This window comes from Lycorma delicatula, chromosome 4 (genome assembly GCF_047948215.1).
Source record: "Lycorma delicatula isolate Av1 chromosome 4, ASM4794821v1, whole genome shotgun sequence".
Taxonomy (NCBI): Eukaryota; Metazoa; Arthropoda; class Insecta; order Hemiptera; family Fulgoridae; genus Lycorma; species Lycorma delicatula.
Window position 1 is genome coordinate 36,221,079 of NC_134458.1, and position 23,009 is coordinate 36,244,087.

General features: G+C 38.1%; 2 protein-coding genes across 4 annotated transcripts in view; one reads left to right on the forward strand and one right to left on the reverse strand.

Annotated features, from left to right (window-relative positions):
• The window catches only part of Osbp (oxysterol binding protein), an 85,547-nt gene extending 63,389 nt beyond the window's left edge, over positions 1 to 22,158 (reverse strand). For all 3 annotated transcript variants that reach the window (XM_075362714.1, XM_075362715.1, XM_075362713.1), the window contains exon 1: positions 21,928 to 22,158. In XM_075362714.1, coding sequence (XP_075218829.1) covers positions 21,928 to 22,052 — 125 coding nt within the window. In that variant the 5' untranslated portion in view covers positions 22,053 to 22,158. The remainder of the gene's footprint in view (positions 1 to 21,927) is intronic.
• A 367-nt stretch (positions 22,159 to 22,525) lies between these two features.
• The window catches only part of LOC142322831 (uncharacterized), a 34,537-nt gene continuing 34,053 nt past the window's right edge, over positions 22,526 to 23,009 (forward strand). The window contains exon 1 of the mRNA XM_075361903.1: positions 22,526 to 22,660. Coding sequence (XP_075218018.1) covers positions 22,604 to 22,660 — 57 coding nt within the window. The 5' untranslated portion in view covers positions 22,526 to 22,603. The remainder of the gene's footprint in view (positions 22,661 to 23,009) is intronic.

Sequence of the window (23,009 nt, forward strand, 5' to 3'; positions counted from 1 at the left end):
ATTAAACATTCTCTATTGCATTCAAAACTCCTCCACAAACAAATCGAAAAGGTTTCTTATTTCTTTCTTTAAAATCATCTAACCGATTACTCATTTCAAAATCTCTTTTTCCTAATTAAGCAGTGAATTAATCAACTTTAGCCCTACTTAGAGGCCCGGTAAAACATTTTACCCAGTGGGTAAATATTAAAATGTAATATTTACCCTTTGAGATTTTAATATTCGATTTTAAAATGTACAGATTGATCATAAAATTTCCTGATCCCCTCCCTTTTTATCTTTTGTTGTTTGCTGCTGAGTCTAATTCTTGAATCTATACAGCAATAAAATGTCACATGATAAAATAGAGGGATCACTTAGTTTTAATCCCCTACAGATGTGCTTGATCTGAGAGATATGTACAAAATATAATTTAACATTATTTTCTAGGAAATCATTTCTATGCTACATCATTTATAATAGTTTTTCCCATTCTATTTACAAACTAAGATTCAAATCTTGTGGTTAATGACCTCACCAAGTAACTAATGTTAAAATCAGTAACAGCAAACTAGTAACTAATAGTTAGACAGTATTTATATATTCATATATTCTTTTTTGAGTTCATTTTCAGTTGATGTACATGTGTGCATATGCGTTTATATGGTACAATAAAAAAACTTCACCTTTAGCAAGAATTTTAAATGGCCACCATATTGAAATTGACCACTGGAAAATCTTTTAAATATCTAAACAGATAAAAATATACTAAATATATTTTTAAAAAACTTTTTTATATATTTTATTAAGTATTCAAACTATGACATTGTACAAGAAAACGGAATACTTTTTATCATTTGCATAATCTCTACATATTTTCATAAAATAAATTAAATTCTTATCAATAATGCAGAAAATTAAAATTTTTAATTTGATTAAAACTCAATCTTTTCCATCTTCTAATTCATATATATATATATATATATATATATATATATATATATATATATATATATATATGCATAATATATAATATAATATATAATATAATATAACTCTTAAATAACAAAGCCTTTTATTTTGCAACGAATCCTGTAAGAGATTATTTAAATTTCTTATTAAGGTACTTTCATTAAAAAAAAAATTATTAAAAATTTTAAAGTATAAAACTGTTTACTTATAACTTCTTTAATTTCCCAACATAATTTTTACGTAGATTCTTTTTATAATTTTACAGTAGGCATGCATACATACACCTACACAAGTGGAAAATGCATGTCTTAAAACATAATATTGAGGTTACTGACAATAATATTCAGCATAGTCAAAAAGTTAATTAGAAAAAAAACAACAATTAGGTCTGTGTAAAATAACTTTTAGTAATATACTGATCCTTATAAGGTAACAATCAAATAACAGTCCTACATTAAGCTCACGGGGAAGATAGTAAACTACACAGATCTGCCCTGATGGGTATACTCGTTTTTCGCCTATCCCTTTTACTTATCCTTCATCCTTTCTATCCCATTATCGGTCGTGCGGATGTAGATCTGATCTTACTGGATCCATGTGAGGATGCTAAGGCATTAACAGAAAGCGCATCACTTCGGTATTTAGCGGGCAGGTGCCTATAAATAATTCTAGTAACGTGTTTCACGGCTATCGGCTTCAGCCGGTAGGCTATCCTTCCCCCGACAACCGTTGAGAAAAGGTAAAGCGGCATAAAAATGTTCATATCATAAACGACTAAAAAGTACTAATTTATCATAATATATCTGTCAGATACTACCCGCCCAATGGGATGTTAAATATCTCACGGGAACGATCAATGAGGAACGGAAATTGTTTAATATTAAGATAATGTTCACCGATAGTAAAGATTAAATGAAATCGGTGAATAGAAACAAAAGTAATCCTTTAGTTGCCGAACCCACAAAAAAAGTGACGTAGAGTAATGTCAAATAAGTGATAAATAGGCGGAAGCACAGCGGTAGTACGTAGGAGGGGTACATACATAATCAGGCCGTACTCGCAACTTATGATAAGACGGCGGTAATAACAAACCACTAAAGTAGAACATGGCAAAGTATAACGAAGTATTAAGACTATTACATGTTGGTAATTAAAAGGTTGACTTTTAATTTATATATACATAATTAACTTTAAAAACTCGAATTAAAGGGCATTTTAGAAAAAAAATATAAAAATTAAAATTAAATAAAGTTGAATGACTGTATACGTAAAATAGAACAACGTAGTTTATATACGTAAATCAGAATGCCCGTGAGTATGTATCGATAATCGATTTAAACTCTACACCCGGTGTACCGATTTATATAATTTGCAACAGTATATAACTCGTTGATACCTTAGGAAGTTCAGAAGAAAATTTATCTAAATAACTTCATAATTTATTACTTCCTCGTCCTTTCGAATTTAATATCTTAATACGATTATTATATCATCACAGAGTTACGTATATATAAATATCTATATATCATACATACAATGGTGCTAAATATAATAAGGCTTCGTTAAACTGACAGTGTATCATATTACTTGTACTAAGAATTCCAGAAAGTGACTGAATCGCATTCTGTGGGGTATCCACGAATGAAATAGTTGAAGAAAGAGCAACGCATTTTATATATGTTTTCGTTTATCAGTATCGCGTAAACTTTTACTCTGAGTTTAATATGTTAAATTCAAAAATATGTTGAACGAACTAATTTGAGGTTAAAAAATAAGAAGAAAAAACGGTTTAATTTGAAATCTTAAATTTTACATAAATCGGCCTCGCTACTAAATTTCGTTATTCGTCTATCTTTAGAAACTGATAAAACGATAACTTTTTCTTTAAATCGCCGATAGAAACGCAAATTACTGCTAGATGAATTATGAAGCTGTATCACTTTAATTAACAGTAGCGGTCACCCGGTTATGAAATTATTCAGACAAATTGTCTCCTGGATTTCCTCGAAGTTCAATGAATTATATATACTAATGATGGCGAACCTTTTTGAGAAGCGGATCAAATTTTGTTAAACAGTAGCCCGTGGGTCACCGAGTTAGTAGCGTCACTTGGAAAGGGGGGAAGGTGTGGCAAAAAGGGTAACAATAACTTGGAAACATCGAAAATTTGTTAACAGAAAAACTTGACAGTTGACCCTTTTTTCTGGTTCTCACTTTTAAAATCCTTTAAAAAGGTTTACGTTTTATTTTTTTTAACTTTTACTTTTGCAAGTGAAGAGCAAAAAATAAAGTCGACGTCAAAAAACTGATATCAGTGGGGGTGATGATACCATGAATTTACCGAACCAGGTGACGACACAATTCCTAGTGACGTCTATGCTCTGAGTATTTAAATGAACAAAGAATAAAGAAAAGCACATATATATTATAAAATAGTCTTTATTAATAAACATAGCTACAGATATGTGTACGTATAATAAAGTTGATAAAAGTACGAGGATAAATCAAATATAAACGGAATTTTTGTTCCTGAGCGTCTACAGTTGGTAGGAATGGGCCCGCAATTCTGATATGCTTGGATGGTGCCATTAGGAGCGGGGAGAGCCGGCCATTCTACACTACCAACCAATTCGTCAGTAACGCTCACGATGTTGGAGCAACAGGTGCACCTCTCCACTGCACAACGCATAATTATAAAATTTCTTGCTCGTGAAGGAGTTCAAGCGACGGAAATTTTTCGGAGATTGACTGCACAGTTCGAGGACCAAACATTGCCAAGGACTCGTGTGTTTGCTTGGCATTAAGAGTTCAAGGAAGGACGAGAACGAGTGAAAAATAAGGAACAAGATCACCGTCCTCGGACCAGCATTACAGACGAAAATATTAGCGCGGATCGATACATTCTTGAAAACCATCGACGAGTTAAGGTAACTGAAATTGCAGAACAGGTCGGAATAAGTTATGCGAGCTGTCAAGCGATCATCACAAACGACCTGCAGTTCCGTAAAGTGTGTGCCAGATAGGTCCCTCGCCTTTTTAACGCATATCAGAAGTTGAGACGTTTGGAAGTCTGTCAGAGGCTTACAGAAAGGTTTGCGAAAGAAAATTATGCATTTTTGAGTCGGATCGTCACCTGAGACGAAACGTGGGTCCACCACTCTACATTCCCCAGTCGAAACAAGCCAGTATGGTGAGGCAGAGGAAAGGGGAGGCAGCCACAGTGAAAACCAAGACTCGACTGTCGGCTGGCAAGGTTCTTTCGACCGGCGAGGCATTTGCTGATTGATTTTTTTTTTGCATGGGTAACGCATTACCAATGCTGCTTACTACTGCGAGCTGTTGAACGAGGTGAGGGCTGCATACCACCACAAAAGACGAGACCAACCGATTCGAGAGGCAATCCTCTTCCATGACAACGCCAGGCCCCATACTGCAGCTTTAACGGTCTCAAAACTAGAAGAAATACACTGGACTCAACTTGATTAACCTCCCTACAGCCCAGACCTATCGTCCTGCGATTTTCATTCGTTTGGGCCGTTTAAAGAAGCTCTAGGGTAACGAGGGTAACGATTTGAAGATGAAGAGGGTGTGGAGGGATTCCTGCGCAATTAATTGGCTCCTGACGGACTCCATCAATAGCAGGGAGTGTGGTAGTTATTTAAGAGCGGTTGAGGTCTACTTCAACTCGCTCGATGGTTAGATTCGGTCAACTCAATGCCCAGGGTGCCTATGCGGTCCAAGTGGAGTTAGGTAATGTCGTTGAAAAGCGGAGCCTCGATGTTTTACTTCTCCAACACCCGTATGTTGTCAAGGGTGACCTGTCTGTTTTTTCAGGCTGGAATAAGTTCCATGTAGGTGAAAGTAAATCCGCCGTTCTGTGCAGGAAGTCTATAGACAGTGTCTTTGTACGGCAAGCCTCTGACACGCATCATGTTGTTGTTAAGCTTGCTGTGGATGGTTTCGACCTAGTTGTGGTTGGTTGGTACTTTCAGTACAGAGATCCCACTGAATTACATTTGGAAAGATGGGATAGAATTATCAGGCTGGTAGCGGGTCGTCCTATTCTTATAAGAGTTGATGCGAATGCCAAATCGCTTCTTTGGCACAGTGGGATCACAGACGACGGCGGTGAACTGCTAGAAGGCTTCATCGCGCAGCACCGTTTTGAGGTGTTCAATGTCGCCGGCGAGTCGGCAACCTTCGCCGGCGCGGTGGGATTGCGGAGGACCTTCCTTGGTACCAACATTGATGTTACCATAGGCAAGGATATTCCTGGTAGGATTCAGAACTGGTCTGTAGTCGATGATTGCGAAAGCGACCATCGGCTCATAGTTTTTGATTGGATAGGTGGGCTGAGGGATGTCTTTAGGGCGGACGCCCCTGTTCAGCAGGGGCGCTTCTTGCACAGGCGGGCGGATTGGCCCAAGTTTTCCAACATTCTTGCGGCCAGGATGCGGGCGTTCACTCGTACCCTGGACGAGATCCCTCTAGATAACCTGGCAGACAATTTCTCCTCTGCGGTGGTTGAAGCCGCAGAACTCTCAATCTCTCGTAGTACGGGTCGAGAGAGAGTAGCTGGTTGGTGGTCTCGGGACTTGACTGCGATAAAGCAGGCCGTGGGCCGACTCAGGAGAGCCGCACAGCGTGCGCGTGATCCTGACCGGCACGAGGCTTTGTTTGCGGAATATCGTCAGAAAAGGAACGAGTATTTTCATAGGACTATTAGGACATACAATTAGGACTTCTAAACGAGATTCCTGGCGCTCTTTTGTTCAAGAGCAAGGGAATAAAGACCCTTGGGGTGTTGTTTATCGTGTACTTGGTCACAAACGTAAAAAGGACAGTCTTCTGTCGGCTCTCTCGACCCAGGACGGCGTTGTAGTTGAGAAAGATCGTGTTCTATCTCTTCTGATGGACGATCTGCTCCCCGATGATACAGAGGTTGGTGAGACCTCGTATCACCGGAGAGTTTGAGCGGCGGTTGTGAATTTCAATACGGACTCTGTGTCTTTAGAGATTGCTGAGGCGGAAGTCCGCCAAGTAATCTGTAGCCTTGCTAGGAACAAAGCCCCCGGATATGATGGTATCACGGTGGAGCTCCTTGTTCGCATCCTGCCTGTAATTCTTGGCCCGTTGACTAGGGTGTTCAATGTGTGTTTATTTGCCGGGTATTTCCCGGCTTGCTGGAAGCGTGGAATCTTGAAGCTGTTGTTCAAGGGTGGCGACAAGGACCCCACCGTTAGTTCTTCTTACCGTCCTCTGACGCTCTTACCAGTTGTTGGGAAAATTTTCGAGAAGGTACTTTACCTTCGCATTAATAGTAGGCTCACTTTGAATCACATGCTGATGGACGACCAGTATTGCTTTAGACCCGGTAAGAGTACAGAGGATGCGATTCTTAGTGTCCTGGATCTGGTTTCAGGCAGTGAGTGCAAGTATGTATGTACTCGGTGTCTTCTTGGACATATCCGGGGCATTTAATAACTTGTGGTGGCCCTCTGCCTTGTTTCAATTGCAGAAGCGTGGTTGCACGCAGGATGAAATTAGGACTCTCTCGAGTTATTTCAGCGAAAGAACTGTTGTCCTTCGTGACGGCAGTTCGCAAGTAGGAAAGACCCTGTCAAAAGGATGTCCACAGGGCAGTGTATTAGGTCCACTCGTCTGGACCATCGAGTTTCTCTCTCATGCGGCTACGTTTGCCCAGTGGCTGTCGCATTGTGGCTTATGCCGACGATGGACTGCTGCTGGTTGAGGGTAGCTAACGTGCTGAGATTGAGCTCAGAGCGGCACAGGCATGTAGGGTTTTGCGGTTGTGGAGTCTTCAGCATAAGATGGTTTTCAGTGCGGAGAAAACCACTATGATGTTTTTGAGGGCCGTCTAGCTGCAACTCGCCATCCGCGGGTTGTGATGGACGGTCGTTCAATTAGGTATGTCACCCTTCAGAAATATCTGGGTGTTATCCTTGATGAGAGGCTTCTCTTCAAGGAACCACATACCTTCAGTATGTGGCGAAGAAGGCAGTTGATGCTTTCTTCGGCGTCCGTAGAGTAGTCCATCCCGATTGGGGGTTGAATTTCCGTACCATGCGGATTCTTTGTAAAGGCGTTTGTGAGACCATTATGTTGTACGCTGCTCCCGTCTGGGCTCATCGTTTGCGGTACCAATGTTATAGGGACATTCTATTACGAGCCCAGCGTCTTCTTTTGTTAGCGGTTGTCGGTGGTTACAGGAATGTCTCGCGAGAGGCAGTAACTGTGATCGCGGGCATCAAACCTGTAGATATTTCGGCTACGGAACGTAGCCAGCGGTATGTTGCAAAGAAGGGATGCCTTCTCACTGCTGGGCGTATGCGTGAGATTGAAGACCAAGGTTTCGACTCTTGGCAAGATAGGTGGAATACTTCTTTGACAGGTCGTTATACGCATGGTATATTTCCTAATGTTAGAGAGTTGCGAGCGGTTAGCTGGGTATCCCCCCAATCGGCACACCACTCAGTTCCTCTCTGGACATGGTGCCTTTAGGAATAAATTGGCAAGGTTTAGGTTGGTTGATTCCGGCTTCTGTCCGGACTGTAGGGTCGATGACACCGTGGACCATGTCCTTCACATATGGCCCCGGTACGAAGCTGAGCGTACCAGAGTTGCTAGGGAACTCGAGAGAGTAAACTCTATTTTGGATCTACGAGTCAACTGGAGGACTCGTAGAGAGTGGACAAAAGTTGCTGGCTTCCTTCGCTTCGTCGCCCTGAGCAGGGCTGCCGAAGGGATTTAGTAGGTGATAGGTACCTGGGTGGCTAGGGACCGCCTGGGCAGTTGACTGGCCGAAGGTAGTCGCTTAAGGCAGCGTGCCTCGGTTAGATGTATTGGTGGTATGTATTTAATTACGCTGTCGGCGGAGTTGCGGCCGTTGCCGGCGGGCTGGTTTATCCTTGCCCGGTGGGTGCGGTCGCGCTCCGACGGGGGCAATTATGAGCTAACGACACTGTCGGCGGGGCTTCTCTGGGTACTGCTTTGGTGGTATGCAGGGGAGTCTTGATGGCGGTCTGCGAAAGATGGTGAATGTCACGTGGGACTCCGTGATGGCGCTGTGCGGGAGTAGGCGTTAATTCTCCTCTTCCGGGCGGACCGGAGCGGAGTCAGATAGAAACTCATTTTGAGTATTAAGCGGGGTTCTTAGGGGAACTAGGTCTAAATTTCGATGTATGAAACTTTAGTGGGAAAGTTTGTTGTTGAGGCTATTAGTACGGATCTGAGACATTCAGTAATTGGCTCTTTAATAGTTAGGACTAGGCGCGGGGTCTTCGTTCCGCGGTTAGGCTTCTAGCTTAGTTCCTGAGGGTGACGTGGTAGCTGCAGGTGTTCGTTGTCTTCATTCTGAAGGCATAAACACGAAAAACTATCTCGGAGTGAACTTTACCGATGCAGATGTCCCTCGGGGCATCTGCATCGGTGGCATCTCTGCGGGGCCTGGACTGAAAGCTGTGGTGCGCAATCAGTTTGAGGGCGAGAAGATGTCCTCCGTTAAAGCCACTACTGGCTAGGAACGGAGGGGGTGATGTAGCGACCGGACACGCTACGAGGTGGGATTTTCTCCCCTCGGGGGGAATCGAGATGGAGAGAAAAGTATTTCTAAAGCAGGAAACTATGTAGAAAAATAAATTATATTTGCCTTTTATTTTTCAATAAATAAATTAAAAAAAAAAAAAAATCCCGTTTATTTAACCTCGTATATTTAACGTGAAATCTGTTGTTGCTTATTTTCAGATAGTTCTTAATATTAGGTTCGTATTCATTAGTTTAATGCATTTCGCAGGCAATTCATTTCCAAGTTTATTTCAATTGGTAGGTTTTACAAAATTCATTGAGAAAAACAATTTTGTACATGAATATGTGGACCCAAACAGCGTTAAAAGAGCGTTAGCAAGTTTGTTGATTGATAAAACTTGTTTGGTAAAGAATCCTATACGCCTGCACGTTTAATATATTTTCAAATCTTAGCGAGAGATCATTATTATCTGCACTACTTTCTGAAATTTTCCTTCTACTTCGGAAATCAAGTTTTCAAATTTATTTTTCCACCCTACGTTGCTTTGAAATTCGGTTAATTACATTTCTAAATCGTGGATACCTAGCCACATAAATTCGGTTAACTCCATCGTTTCCAATTCCGTTTTGTACTGATATAAAATAAAGTGAAATGTATTTTTCCAACTTTTAAATCGATTAAATCTATTCTGAAAAGTTTATTTTATTTCCTATATAATGATTAAATATTTTTTAATTGCGTTTCCTTGAATGTCAAGCGTATTTTCAAAAATGATTGTGTTTTGAAAATGTTTTTGTAATTGAGGAAAATATTTCACGATTTTCATTTCCTAATCTTTAGTGAAGATGCCAAGTTTTGTCATAAATATATTCAAACATCATTAATACAATTTGTCCATTTCCCTGAAGTTTTTTATTAATTTCATTGAAATGCTGAATGATATCACATAAGAACATAAATCACTTAACCAATCTATATTTGAAAATTCACCATTAACTATTGTATTTTTTTGCCAATCAAAAAGAGCTTTATTTCTACTAATAAAGACAAGCCGATTAAGAATTCGACTGCAACTGAGCCATCGAACATTGTTGTTATATGTCAAAATCCCGGAATATCGGCAATCAATAACCTCAAATAATTGTAAAAATGTTCGTTTAAGACCTCTTGCGTTTATAAAGTTGATGACTTATTACAACTGGCATTACATTGGAGAATGCTTTAAAAACCTTGCTTCGCACATATAACTTACTGGTGTATTATACAATGAAATTCAATCAGAGAATGTCTAATATTTTGCTTAAGCTGATGAATAAAAGCAATGTTTTTTACCACCATATTGGGTGCACCATCTGTTATTACAGAAAAATTTTCTGTACGTCAATTTCCATTTCTTTAAATGCATTATAAAATTCTTTAAAAAAATCAAGACCGGTACACTTCCCTTTCAACGTTATTAGTTTCATTAGCTCTTCTTTCATTAAACTGCCTGATTTATATCGAGTAAAAACTGCTAGTTGTGCATAACCATTTACATCATTACTCTCATCTAAAGCGATTGAATATATTTCTGCATACTTTAAGTCGTTATGTATTTGCGAACAAATATTTCTTTCTAATTCTATTACTCGATCTTTAATTGTTTTGCGATTTATTGGTAACACATTTATACACTTTATAATCAAGTTCTTTTCTTTAAAATCTGCAAACAAACTAGCACGATATTTTGAAAACGCTTGTTTTACACTCTCCTTCTGAAATAGGTTTCCCATGGCGAGCAATGGAATGGGCTACTTGAAAACTAGCAGTTATAAATAATGTTATTTTTTGGAATCAAAAACGTTTTTAAAATACTGGTTTATGTGCGATTTTGTTTTTTCTTTTGTAAAAAATATTCTCTCCTTTCTCTTTTCGTCTATTGAGAAGCAAAGATTTGAATGCAACTTTTCAAAATGTCAATTTACACTGCGTGAAGTGACTTTTTCGTTGAAAATTACACGCACAGTCGTTTTATTCTTTTCAATCACATCATATTTATCAAACCATTCTGTTCGATACGGTCTGGAATTTGTATCGTTTGTTTTTATTTGTTTAACCGCCGACATAGTACAGGGCTACAACTGAAAATATTTATACTTAGAATACAATAATTTTAGAAGAAATTTGTTATTAACGTACTTGATATACACATATATGTATATGAGAGAAACTAATAATAATAAAGCTGAATTATTAAACACTTCTAGACGCGAACGCCAAGGCTGCCAATTAGTTCAACACTGCGAGTTGGTACATCCCCGTTCCACGATGCAACGAATATGGGCGCCAGTTTATGACAGACTTTCATGAGTCATACACAAGTGCAGCGATATAGAAAATCGATTAGCCAACGTCCACTCGGAAATATTTTTTTTTTTATAAATCTGACATTAAATATTTATAATTTAATTTGTTAATATTTTCGATTATCTGTCCTCTCTTTACGGTATAGAAAATAAGTTTATAAAAATCAACGCGTGGGTCAGTAACTGACCCACGAAGGTTTAAATCGAAAATCGGTACAATCATATACTCGGACATTCTGATTTACAGACGAATTTACAAGAGTTCTATTTTACACGTATATTTTGGCGAAACGAGATAACGTTTTAGTTTCGTTTTTATTAAACCGTACTTGTCCAGTTAGAGTTATTTAGGAAAGATCACATCTACACCATTTTTCTCTCAATCTGAGCTCATTAATATGGTAAACTATTGTTTAATTATTTTCCCACTATCGTATAAGCAATTTTTTCTTAATCTGTTGTCTGTTTATTAATTTGTTCTTTTGAACGGTTAAATCGACATTAACGACACATATTATAACATTGTATATAATAGAGTTTAGGTGACTGTCATCTTACAGTCGACTAAAATTAACTTAACCGAAAAAACAAGCACTACTGACTATGATTTGTAACATCAGGTTTATCGGCCATCGGACCGCCATACAAAAGACACATTCGGAGAAAAATTAAACCTCCCAGTAAGATCAGTACTTTTATATTAACAATCACACATAACATGTCAATATACACAGGGTGAATTTATATTAACCCCGATTAAAATTTTCACTTTTATTAAAAATTAAGTAAATTAAGCATTTATCAGATGATCGGATCTTCTTTACGAAAATAAATTGACATTTACTGGCATTAATAAAAATATATTGAAATTTATTACCTCAAAATGGTCTTAATAAAAAAAATTAAATTCCATAAAAGTATAGATTTTTCTGTGTTTTCTGAATTATTAATTTAGTTTTTAGCCAGGACTTCAATCGATAATAAATCATTGTCACTAAAATGTTCGACTTGAGTAAATTTTCTTTTTATTCATTTGCGACCTAAGATATTCAATTCATATTTTAATGACAAATATAAATGACTGCAAGAACGAATGAATTCACAACCAAATAAATTAATTCTAAAGCTATTTTCTATATCATATGTAACGAATAAACTGAAAATACCTGCATTAACCGAAGTTATTTCATTATAGATAATTAAAATTATCTTAGACATCAGGTTTCCCCACATTCAAAGAGTAAATGTTGCACGAATTATAATTAAGTAATAAAATTTGTTATATATTTATGATGATGAGCACAGGAAATCTTACTACACCGGAACATTTTTTTACATTTTTCACACCTTGCAACTCAAAAATGATAGAACATAAGGGGCCAGAATTAATTCAAACATTTAGACTTTAAATGAGAATCCTCCAAGAAATGCATATCTCTTATGAAAAATTGAGGCCTCTGTGAACAATTAGAAAAAAGTGATTATTTAAAGTTATTTTAACAGAAAGGAAGTCCTCATACGTATGGATGGTATTTTTTGGTTTGTAGAGGCAAACGTTAGGTAGGTTCTAGGTATATCAGACAAAATGTACATTGTTACCACATATATGCCTAATTTAATATCGGCGAGCGATAACGGTAGCAACGATGTGAGCGGGGCGCACAGTATACGGACGCGCAGATGCAAGCATCACTCCCACCATAGTGGCGCTGCAGCCCCACCACTCTCAGGCTCCAATAAAAGAGCGTACACGAGAGTGAATTTGCAATTCATCGTCGACCACCACCTCGAGAAGACCTAGAAGAAGATGGAAGAAGACAGAAGAAGTTCCCTGGCCGGCTCAACGTGGGATCTCCCGGAGGATAACAACATCCCCCCCCGGAGGGAATCGCTGGATGCGAACACTACCTTCCTGCTCCAGCTCGCCGGGCTTCAATCGCCCTGGCCGGCGAATTGCGTGGAGCTGCCGGAGCCGACCCAGCGTGGGATCGCTCGGGGAAAACCGACGACACTGCGGGGCTCTGGGAGCCACCACTACCATGCTGTAATGGGAACCCAACAGCCGCTGAGGGAAAGCCTGGTTGGACTTCAATGGACGAGCCGCAACTCCCCGACCTCGCCGGAGACCATCTTCCGGACCCAACGCAAAAAACGGCCCTTTTCAGGGCCACCACAAGGTTATGAAATACGAACTGTCGAAGCTAATCGACGACAAAAACGGCCCTTTTCAGGGCCACCATAAGATTAGTAAATGCCACGTGCCGTCGAAGCCATTCGGCGATAAGTGGCACCCAACGTGGGGGAGGATCGTCTGGACGAGAAGACTGGACATAGCCAGGCCTCTGTTGACAGACCAACACACAAGGCGCCCAACAACATTGACTGCCTGGTTGCGGGCATCCGTGCAGCATTTCCGCCGGTGATAACGGCAACCTTCAGCAGTCTACCACATGAGGATCCAGAACTGTTCCTCTCTCGTCTACAAACTCAGTTACAAGAACAGAGAGCGCCTGTTGAGCAATGGGCCGACTACGCCGAACGGCAGCTGAAAGGACTCTGTCCTGGGCCAGGCAATACAAAGACCTACAACTCGATTGGTCCGAGTTCATTGACCGATTTCGGCATCAATATAACCGCCCCCAGACTACCGCCAAGTTGTGGTCTCAACTTTACGGACAACACAAGGAGCTACTGAATCGGCGAAGCTTTTCCTGTTGCGGAAGGGGAAACTCATTCACCGACTAGCTCCCGGTAGTGAAATTGCCTTCCTACCAATATTGCTAGAGCAGCTCAGACCATAGATTAGACTTTCGCTGTTTGCAGCAACCATCCATGATATTGACGACCTGCTGCATCGGGCCATTATCATTGAAGCAGACGAACGAGAGATCCAAGCTACAATGTTAAAGAGTACTCACGAAATCCGCGTTAGTCCTCGGCGGAGTTTGCTGGATAGAGTAGGTGAGCTTCAACCGGATACTTCCGTGGCTAGAACAAATGACAAGGCAACTCGACATAGAAGCAGCTTGGCTCCGTGGTGTCATTACTTCCCGGAGCGCCATTCCACAGGGACTGCCCAATAAGGAAGTCGTAGCAGGGAAACTAGTAAGGATCCCGGCTGTGGAGCCAACCGGGACCTTCAATCAACTAGGCTCAGATATCCCTAGAATCACCGTCGAAGTAGCAGGACGACTCACGAAAGCGGCCAACTCCAGCTTTGGAAGAGCTGAGCTGTTAACGTGGCAAGCCAATTCCACACAGACATCAAGATAGATCTGGCATTGAATTCTACTTCCTACCATACCAAGGGAGGGGAGTAGTGCAAACAGAGCTTCTCTGCGGCGATATGAAAATTCCCACAACGCTTCTGCTAGTTCCGGGGCTTCGGGAAGAAATCATACTGGGACACGACTGGCTGAAGGAGCAACAGGCCTTGTTGGACTACAGTCGTGACTGCCTCCATCTGGGTAGGAAAACCTGAAAAACCGTTTTCTGGCACGATCGACCCGAACCTGCGGCATCGAACGTGGACTAGTCGGTAGTGAAAAGTACAGCACCCCCTGCCCCACCCGAGGTAAAGACAAGATTGAAGACGGCGTTGAAGCGGCACCAGGGAGGATTTTCCAGCATTCCCTTGCAAACAACTCGGTCAGCACTACATGGGATCCCACTTCGGGAAGGAAGCCGGCCGTTTCGCTTACCGATGTACCAGTACAGCGAAGAAAAGAAACGGATTATAAGAGAACAAGTGGAAGAGATGCTGAGACAAGAGGTGATAAGAGCCGTCGACATCGCCCTACAAGTCTCCAGTAGTCATTGTTAAGAAGAAGGACTCTTCACCAAGTTTTTGTGTAGACTTTCGGCGGCTGAACATCATGGAAGATGTAGTAGACTTGCCACTGCCACTGATCTATGAGACTATTAAAGACTTGGGAAGCGCCCGCGTCGAAAAATGCACCTAGCACATTCCAGCATCTAATGCAAGACGTTCTCACTGGCCTCCTCCGCCAGTGCTGCCTGGTCTACCTGGACGAAATTATTGTTTATAGCAGTAGCTGGGAAGAACACTTCCCCCACCTAGACTTGGTTCTTGAACGCTTACAACTTCACCACCTGACATGCTCGTTCGAGAAATGTCAATTTGGCCGAGACAGGATGTCATTTTGGGCCATGAAATAACACCCACGGGCAATATTCTGCAGTAGCAACATCTACGCGCCATCATCGAACACAAGACTCCTGGGTCGAAAGGAGCTGCGACGTTCCTCGGTACCTGTCTGGCTGCGATAATATATTCCAAGATTCTCAGAGATTTCCGCGCCGCTGACTGACCTGCTACGGAGGAAACACTGGAAATGGACAGACACCACGCATCAAGCCTTCGAAGCTGTTCGTCAGGCCTTCAGCAGACTGAAGGCCTGACGAACAAAGAAAGTTGAAGTTATCTCGACCGGATCCAGAGCTTCCTACAATCTTGCAAACCGACGCCAGCCAGCGAGGGCTGAGAGCCGTGCTTTACCAGCATGCCGCGAACGGGGAGCGAAGAGTCATCTCGTACGCCAGCACAAAACTTTCAGAGGCAGAAAAGAAATACCACTCCAATGAGCTCGAATGTCTCGCCCTGGTGTGGGCAATCAAACGCTATCGACCGTACCTCGAAGACCAAACTTTCATCCTCAGAACAGACAACAAGGCTTTGACATAGCTAAGGCAGGCCATCAGGCAGAAAACAAAATATGCTCGCTGGGCCTTACTGGCGCAGTTTCAAGTTTACATTAGAACACTGTCCTGGCCGGGAGAATGAACTACCAGATCTGTTGTCAAGAAAACCGGCAGAAGAAGAAAATACTAAGATGATGCTGGATGAAGATAGACTACACCCAACTGAACGCGGCCAAGAAGAGAGCGGTTACACCCCGACTGCAAGAAGTTGTCGCCACTTCCCTGTTCCAACAAGTGCGGGAAGCACAAGAAGCCAATCCAGAGAGCCAACGATTACGCCAGGATCCAAATTCGGCCCCAGGCACCCACCTCAGAGTGGACAAAGACGGCATCGTATGGACAGCAGGACGCAGCACTAGGGCAGGATCTCGAGCAAGGGAGTGTACGTCCCACCCGGCAATCGCTCGGCTGTCATACGACACTACCACCACGCCCCAGAGGCCGGTAATCCTGGAGCAGAAGAGACCTGGCGGGCGAGCCGCCAATACTACGATTGGCAGGGCCTTACAAAGGACGTTCGGTAGTAAATACGGGAGTGTAACACATGTGCCCGCTACAAACGAGGGCCAAACCCTCCATCAGACAATCCAGCGACTCCGGAGGCCTACAGCTTGTTGGAAGCATGTGGCGGTTGACTTAATGGGCCCATACCCAGAAAAGAAACGAGGCAATAGGTTCCTAGTGGTAGCGATTGACCTGTTTTCCCGCTAGGTAGATGCTAGGCCCGTTCCTCGAGCTGACACGGACACCATCTTCAGCTGTTTGGAGGAGGAAGTGTTTTGCCGCTGGGGCTATCCTGCGGCCGTCCTGATAGATAACGGGACTGCGCTCACAAGCCGAAGTAGAAGTTATGCCGCCAACGACGCATTGCACACTGGACTGCACCCGTATACCATCCACGGGCAAATACCACGGAGCGCCGTAATGAGCAGGTGAAGAAAACACTGACAATAACCCTAGAGCAGGATGTCCAACACCTAACGTGGGATAAGTGTGCCAAGAATGCTGTTCGCATTAAGGAATCGGGCTAACGCCGCGACCGACACGCCACTTAGCGAACTGCTCATTGGGAGACAGTTAAAGAGACCCGGGGACTGGCAGCACCCAAAAGCACAGGAACCGCTTCAACCCACTGAGGAAATAGAGGAGAAGGCAGCAGCACACCAGGAGGTCTACAGTCAAAAAATGTTCACCGGCAACAGAGAAGAGCAACCTAAATTCGAGGTGGACGACCAAGTGTTCGTGAGACAGCACGCTGGCCCTGCTCCGATGGTCAATATGCAGGATTCTAGGCTCCATAGGAAGGCCCGTACATTGTCCTTCAACGAACAGGGCAAGTTTATGAAATTGACCGGAAGGCACCCGGCTAAAGATTCACGTCTCCAGGCTGAAACCTGCACACCACGGCCTGACAACTCAACTACAGCAAGATCCATCAGATCTGGATACGTTTGCGCCCGCCTAGACGGAGGGGAAGTTGTTACCACATAGGTTAGCAAGTGTCACGTGCCGTCGAAGCCATTCGGCGACATGTAATAATGACACTGAATCTTTTTATCAGATTTCAACTCTGCATCCTAATTTGGATAAAATTTATAAAGTGCATCTTTTTGAAATAAATTATCTGATGTTTCTGATGAATATGGCACAAATTATTTGACTACAAACATCTGATTAAAGCAATTCAAAGGCATAAACATGGAAATGTTTTTGCTGTCAATGCAAAAGGAAGTAACTAATAAAATGGTCTTTAAATTCAAATATAAAAAATATAATGAAAGTATAATTTTATTTGTTTCTTATAAGATGCTGTGCTTTATAGATAACTGCTTGTCTCTATAGAAAACTGAAAATTTCATGGATCACTAAACTACAAAAATTCACCCTAAAATATTAAAAAGATTTCTTTGCTGATTATTCAAACTTTGTATTGCTTGCTATTGCTTTTAGCTAAGTGCAAAACTTACAACAGTTTTAAACCCACATGTGACAATTTGCATTTTATCATTTTTGCGTTACCACCAATCAGATGTAAGTTTTTTACTATTTTTATTAAGTATACATAGGATAGACTAAATAATTTAAATTAATTTCTTTTACTTTTATTTATACTTCCTAAATGTAACAGAGCCTAGCTAATTCTTTTATATTTTCCTTCACAAAGCCTCTTTTATTGCTTATATTTTTCCTGTCTATGTAGCTATCTGATTCTATGACAACTGCTACTTTATACTTCACGGTATTTAAATAGGTTTTTCATAATTTTAATTTTCTGGACACAGTACAAGGTGGAAATCTAAACTCTCAGTAATCTATCAAAGCACCACCTTCCAGAAGATTTGTTATTTATGTGTTTTTTATATAATATAATCCTTTACAAATACAAAAGAAAAATACCTGAAATATTGTCATCAATTTTATTGCAGTACAGTATTAGTAATTAGCGCATTAATATTTTTATAAAATATAATTGAAAATATAAAATTAAAATAAAAAAATTATCCTCTATTTGGAAAAGATGATTATGTACATCAACTTCTGTACAGACAACAACATAAATGATTTGACTGCAGTAGCTGAGTTCAGTCCTACAGAAATAAAGTTGAAACATATCAGTAGAGTTAAGCAAACAAAGACAAATTATTCACGACAATTTGATCAATGAAGAAATTATACCTGTTGTTAAATGAGAATAATAATGACAGGAATAGAGAGGAGTGAAAAAGAAGATATACAGGTTTTATTATGAAAAAAAGCAATAGCTTTATGAAGTCACAATAAGGATGACATAGAAATTGTAGTTCAGTTAATTAATAAAATTAAGACATACAAAAGAAAAGAAAACAACAATAACAGAACAAAAGAACAGAAAAATAACAGATATAATATATTAATATTATAGTACATTTGAGCACAGAAACTGTATACCAACTTTTGCACCCCTCTGTATAAATGAGGAAAACAGAAAAAATTCTGTGTTTCATAGTTCAGCTTATGAATACTCAAACAAGTTTTTATGATTGGTTAATTAAAATAATGACATACAGGAATTTATTCTATGACTTCATTTTACCAAATAATGAATTTTCTTTAAAAAAGAAAATTAAAAAAACAAAAAACCATGATTTTGTAAAGACAAACTAATCTAATAATAATACATGAGTATAATAAAAACACATACTACACAATATATACAATAAAGATAAAGTACTAGTTTTTTTTTTTTTTTTTTTGTTATGATGAGTAAGTTTACTGCATACTATTACTTATAAATCCAAATCAGTTTTATAATGAGAGTATTTTGCTGCATGAAGTTTTGCCTTTTCTTCCTATCATTAAAAAGTTTCCTAAATTCTATCACAACTTTTCATAATTCTGTAGTTAAACTTTTACAAATGTATTAAATATGTACAGTAAATCCTGTTCTTTTTTTATTATATACTATCAATGAAAGAAATTGCATGACTGACGTTACCTACAATTAACATCTTATAGCAATCTTTTAGTAAATTTAATGATAATTTTAGAAATACTACAAGAACCAGTTTGTATAACATAATTTACAAATAAATTATACATAATTTATATTCTCAAGGTTGTGTGATGTAACTAATTTTACAGTCATTAAATATATTAAATATCCTGAATAAATTTTTAAGTAAAACGAAATGAAATAAAACAAAACTTAAATGTAATTAAAACTTATAACAAAAAACAAACATACATTTATTAAAATATGATTAAATTTTACACAACAATAAACCTGTAAATAACATTAAATTAAATAATACATTAAAGATCAATTCGAACACAGAGGATAATATCGTATATTACTAATCTAGGAAAGGTGGATCAGTAAATTAAATGAATAAAAACTTTTAGTGGTATACAAACAAAATATTAACTGCATTTTTATGGGATTAACTGATGTAAAATAGAATATTTGCTCAGTGAAAAAAGGTAACCGTTCACTCCTCAATTTCTACATATGATGTGATGCTTGAGTACGACTATGGTGGTTTCATCCCGATCTCCTAATCAGTAATAATGATGGAAATAGGGACTTTTCTATAATCCAAGCAGCAACAACGTATTTTATTAGAAAAGGTCTGAAGTATGATAAACTCAATTTCAAATTGTTTTTTAATATTTACTCATAATTACTTTGCTTAATTACTTGTCCTCTGTGGTTAATTATATACAATTATTATTTAAACAAGACAAAAAATAATGAAAGTAAAATGTTCTACAATGCTTTATTAACTATATCTCTATAGTGAAAGCATGACATCAGGATATATGTGAAATCTTAACAAAAGAGGTGGAATAAATCCTCTGACAGGCACACTTGTAATATTTAACAATACTGTATAGAAAGGGACAGCTAAATACAGCCCCCAATCACTAAAGCACTCTGTATCTAACGGAATATCTACTTTCAGGAATAGGTTACATTCATACAATTCTTCTTAAAAATGTTGAGCGGTAGTCATCTTTTGATTTCAAATGGGATAACTCATTTATAAATACATACACTGAATTTAATTTTAAGTATACTATATTGTTTTTTTAGTAAACTAATGTCAAGTTTAGGTAAAATATATGGTCCATACTCTTTTTAAAAAGCATTATTTACCTTTGGATTAAAGATTGTTTTCTTGAGTAAAGTATGCTACAAATTAATTGTTAAACAATATTTATTTTCACTTGCTTTTTTAATATGCAGTACTATTGTAAATTCAACATTATATAAAATTTTAGAATACAGTTTTGATTCATATAAATAACTTTTTTCAGGCTTAATTTATAGCAAGTAATGACCTGAAATGTTTGGGGATAATATTCGACAGTATTTAGTATGAATTTAACACTTCTATCAATTTGCATGTATTTAATTTGGCTGATCTTTATATAACATGCTTATCAGTATAGCATACATGCACTTACTTCACAGGTTAGGTGGAACCTGTATACTTAACCCTACATTTTATTATGTAGACAAACTTATGACTCTTTCAGCATGAATTCTTTTTTCTTTAGTTAATCATACATTTCAACATTTAATTTTCCAGTTTAATCTTTGATCCGTTACTAATTTATCACATTTTTTTTATTTTCAGTTTGAATTCAATCAAATGCCAGGATCAGAAGAATCATTAGAAAGCGAATAGTGGCCTACTTGGTCAATGTCTTCTTTCAGATGTTTGAGAACTGTGAATCAATAATTTTACAAGGGCCTGCCATTTAAGAATTAAAATACAAAAATATGAATCTCAAAAAGTTAAAAAAATAAGATCAGTCAATTTTCTATTACATTTATAGTATTATAATGCAACATTATACAATAATCTAACCTCAAATTCATTCACAAAATTTTTGTTGTAATATTGTGTTACAGTTACAATAAATTTTCAATCTAATAATTTAGAACATAAACGCAACAAAAAGAAGTTACAAACAAATCCATACAAGACTAATATAAAAAATTTCACAAACACATGCTTACATGTTATTTAGGATACAGATACTACTGCAATCTACACTATAAATTATAGCTATTTTTAAAAGCAAAGACCTTAGAAAGCATTAGAAATAAGTCTATCAAAGCATTCCTTACTTTATTGTTTTTGCAACTAACAACTGATAAAAGTTCTTGTAGCGATAGTCAGAAGACTCCATCTACTGTAGTCTATGTGGTACAGACTATCAAAAGTCCAAAACATTTTTCACCTCTTACATTAGTAGACTAACACTGATGGCATTATAGTTTTTGAATTACAACCAATAAATTATTTAGCCTATTCACTTTTAATAGTTTAAAATACTGCAAAATAAACCTCCACACTACTAGGGTAACAAACTGTAAGCCTATTATATTTTTTATAAAAATCTTTTTCATTTGATATACGCATACATTATCTTAAAAACTAGTTTAACATTAAATAAGATTACATAACTGGCGTACACTTCTTGGCAATAATGATTTGTACACTTAGTGAAATTTGGAATACATGAAGTTAAATAAATATTCAGTTCTAGGATTGACACAGTTAATTAATGGTAAAACGAAGCAAATAAGCTACAGATATCTGTTTTCTTTGAAACTTATAATAATCATATTCCTAACTCAAACAATTCAATAAAATATAACGTATAATTTAATTAAACTGTGAGCAAGGTGGACCGAAAAGGTTATATTAAGATACAATAAGCAACTAACAGCGAAAAAGTATAACATTTCTAAAACAACAAAAAAAACCAATGAAAATATAAGCGAGAGTACTTTACAACTGTAAATACGACATGACAATAAGAATAGAATACTGCAATGGCAAATCAAAATTTTTTGACATATCAACTGACCTATAATAAGATAATATGCCGTTGGACAAAACAAACCATCTTCGCTGGTATCCTTTTAAATAATTAGTCCATTTGAAAAGCCATCCTTTCATTTCGGCCTCAGCATGTACTTTCTGTTCTGACATATTGATTCAAGTTAGACAGTTAAATTTAATGAAACATTGTCAGAAACACTTCACTTAAACACAACCTCCACGTAACATTCTCCATGAAGTGCGAACGTACATACGCGTGCGTCAATGCGTAGGTATCACTGCTAAAATGATAAGGTGTTTGTTTATAAACAAAGAGATGTTCGTTGAATACTTAAAACCAACATAATTTATGACTAGTTCTAAGACTACTAATTTAAAATAGTAAGATATTCCAATTTTATTTTCTTTGAACTACAACTGTAACTGTAAAGTATCTGTTTACTTCCCTTCTATTTCTTCAAGAATATTTATTACAGTTACGATAACATAGTTTAATTTAAAAATTGAAACATATACTTGGAAATATTTAAAATAAAAGTTAGTGACTTATCTACTTCTAACTGATAATGATTTCCAGATATATTCCTATCTACAAATTTTAGTCGTAACTCTGTTGGTCATGAAGAAAATTGAAGCTGACCAAAGAAGAAGAAAGCGGCAAGTGTCCTGTGTCGTGTTTTGTTTGTGAGTTGTGCTAAGATATGGAATCCTTATTTAACTACGGTAGCGAAGAAGAAAACGATGAAGCCCAAGGAAATGTAATGATATTTACTTTACCTTGTTTTATTTTTATGGATTTGCAATTATATTTTTATCCTACGGTTTTTAATATTCGTAGGCTATGAATGATTACCAAATACAAAAATTGTGGTTAAAAAGTTCATAAAAACAAAAATATTATTTACAGTTTTGCTTTCAAATCATCGAAATTTTTTTTGTCTTCTTACTACAGTTATATATTTCGTTATCTGTGAACAGTGTTTTTTTTCCATAAGAAGCTCTGTTTGTAAAAGATCAAATTCCATCTCTGGTTAATAAATGAATATTCTTAATGGTAGAAAGATTGTACAAAAACGTTTTTGACTGCATTGCTTGTCTTATTTGTTA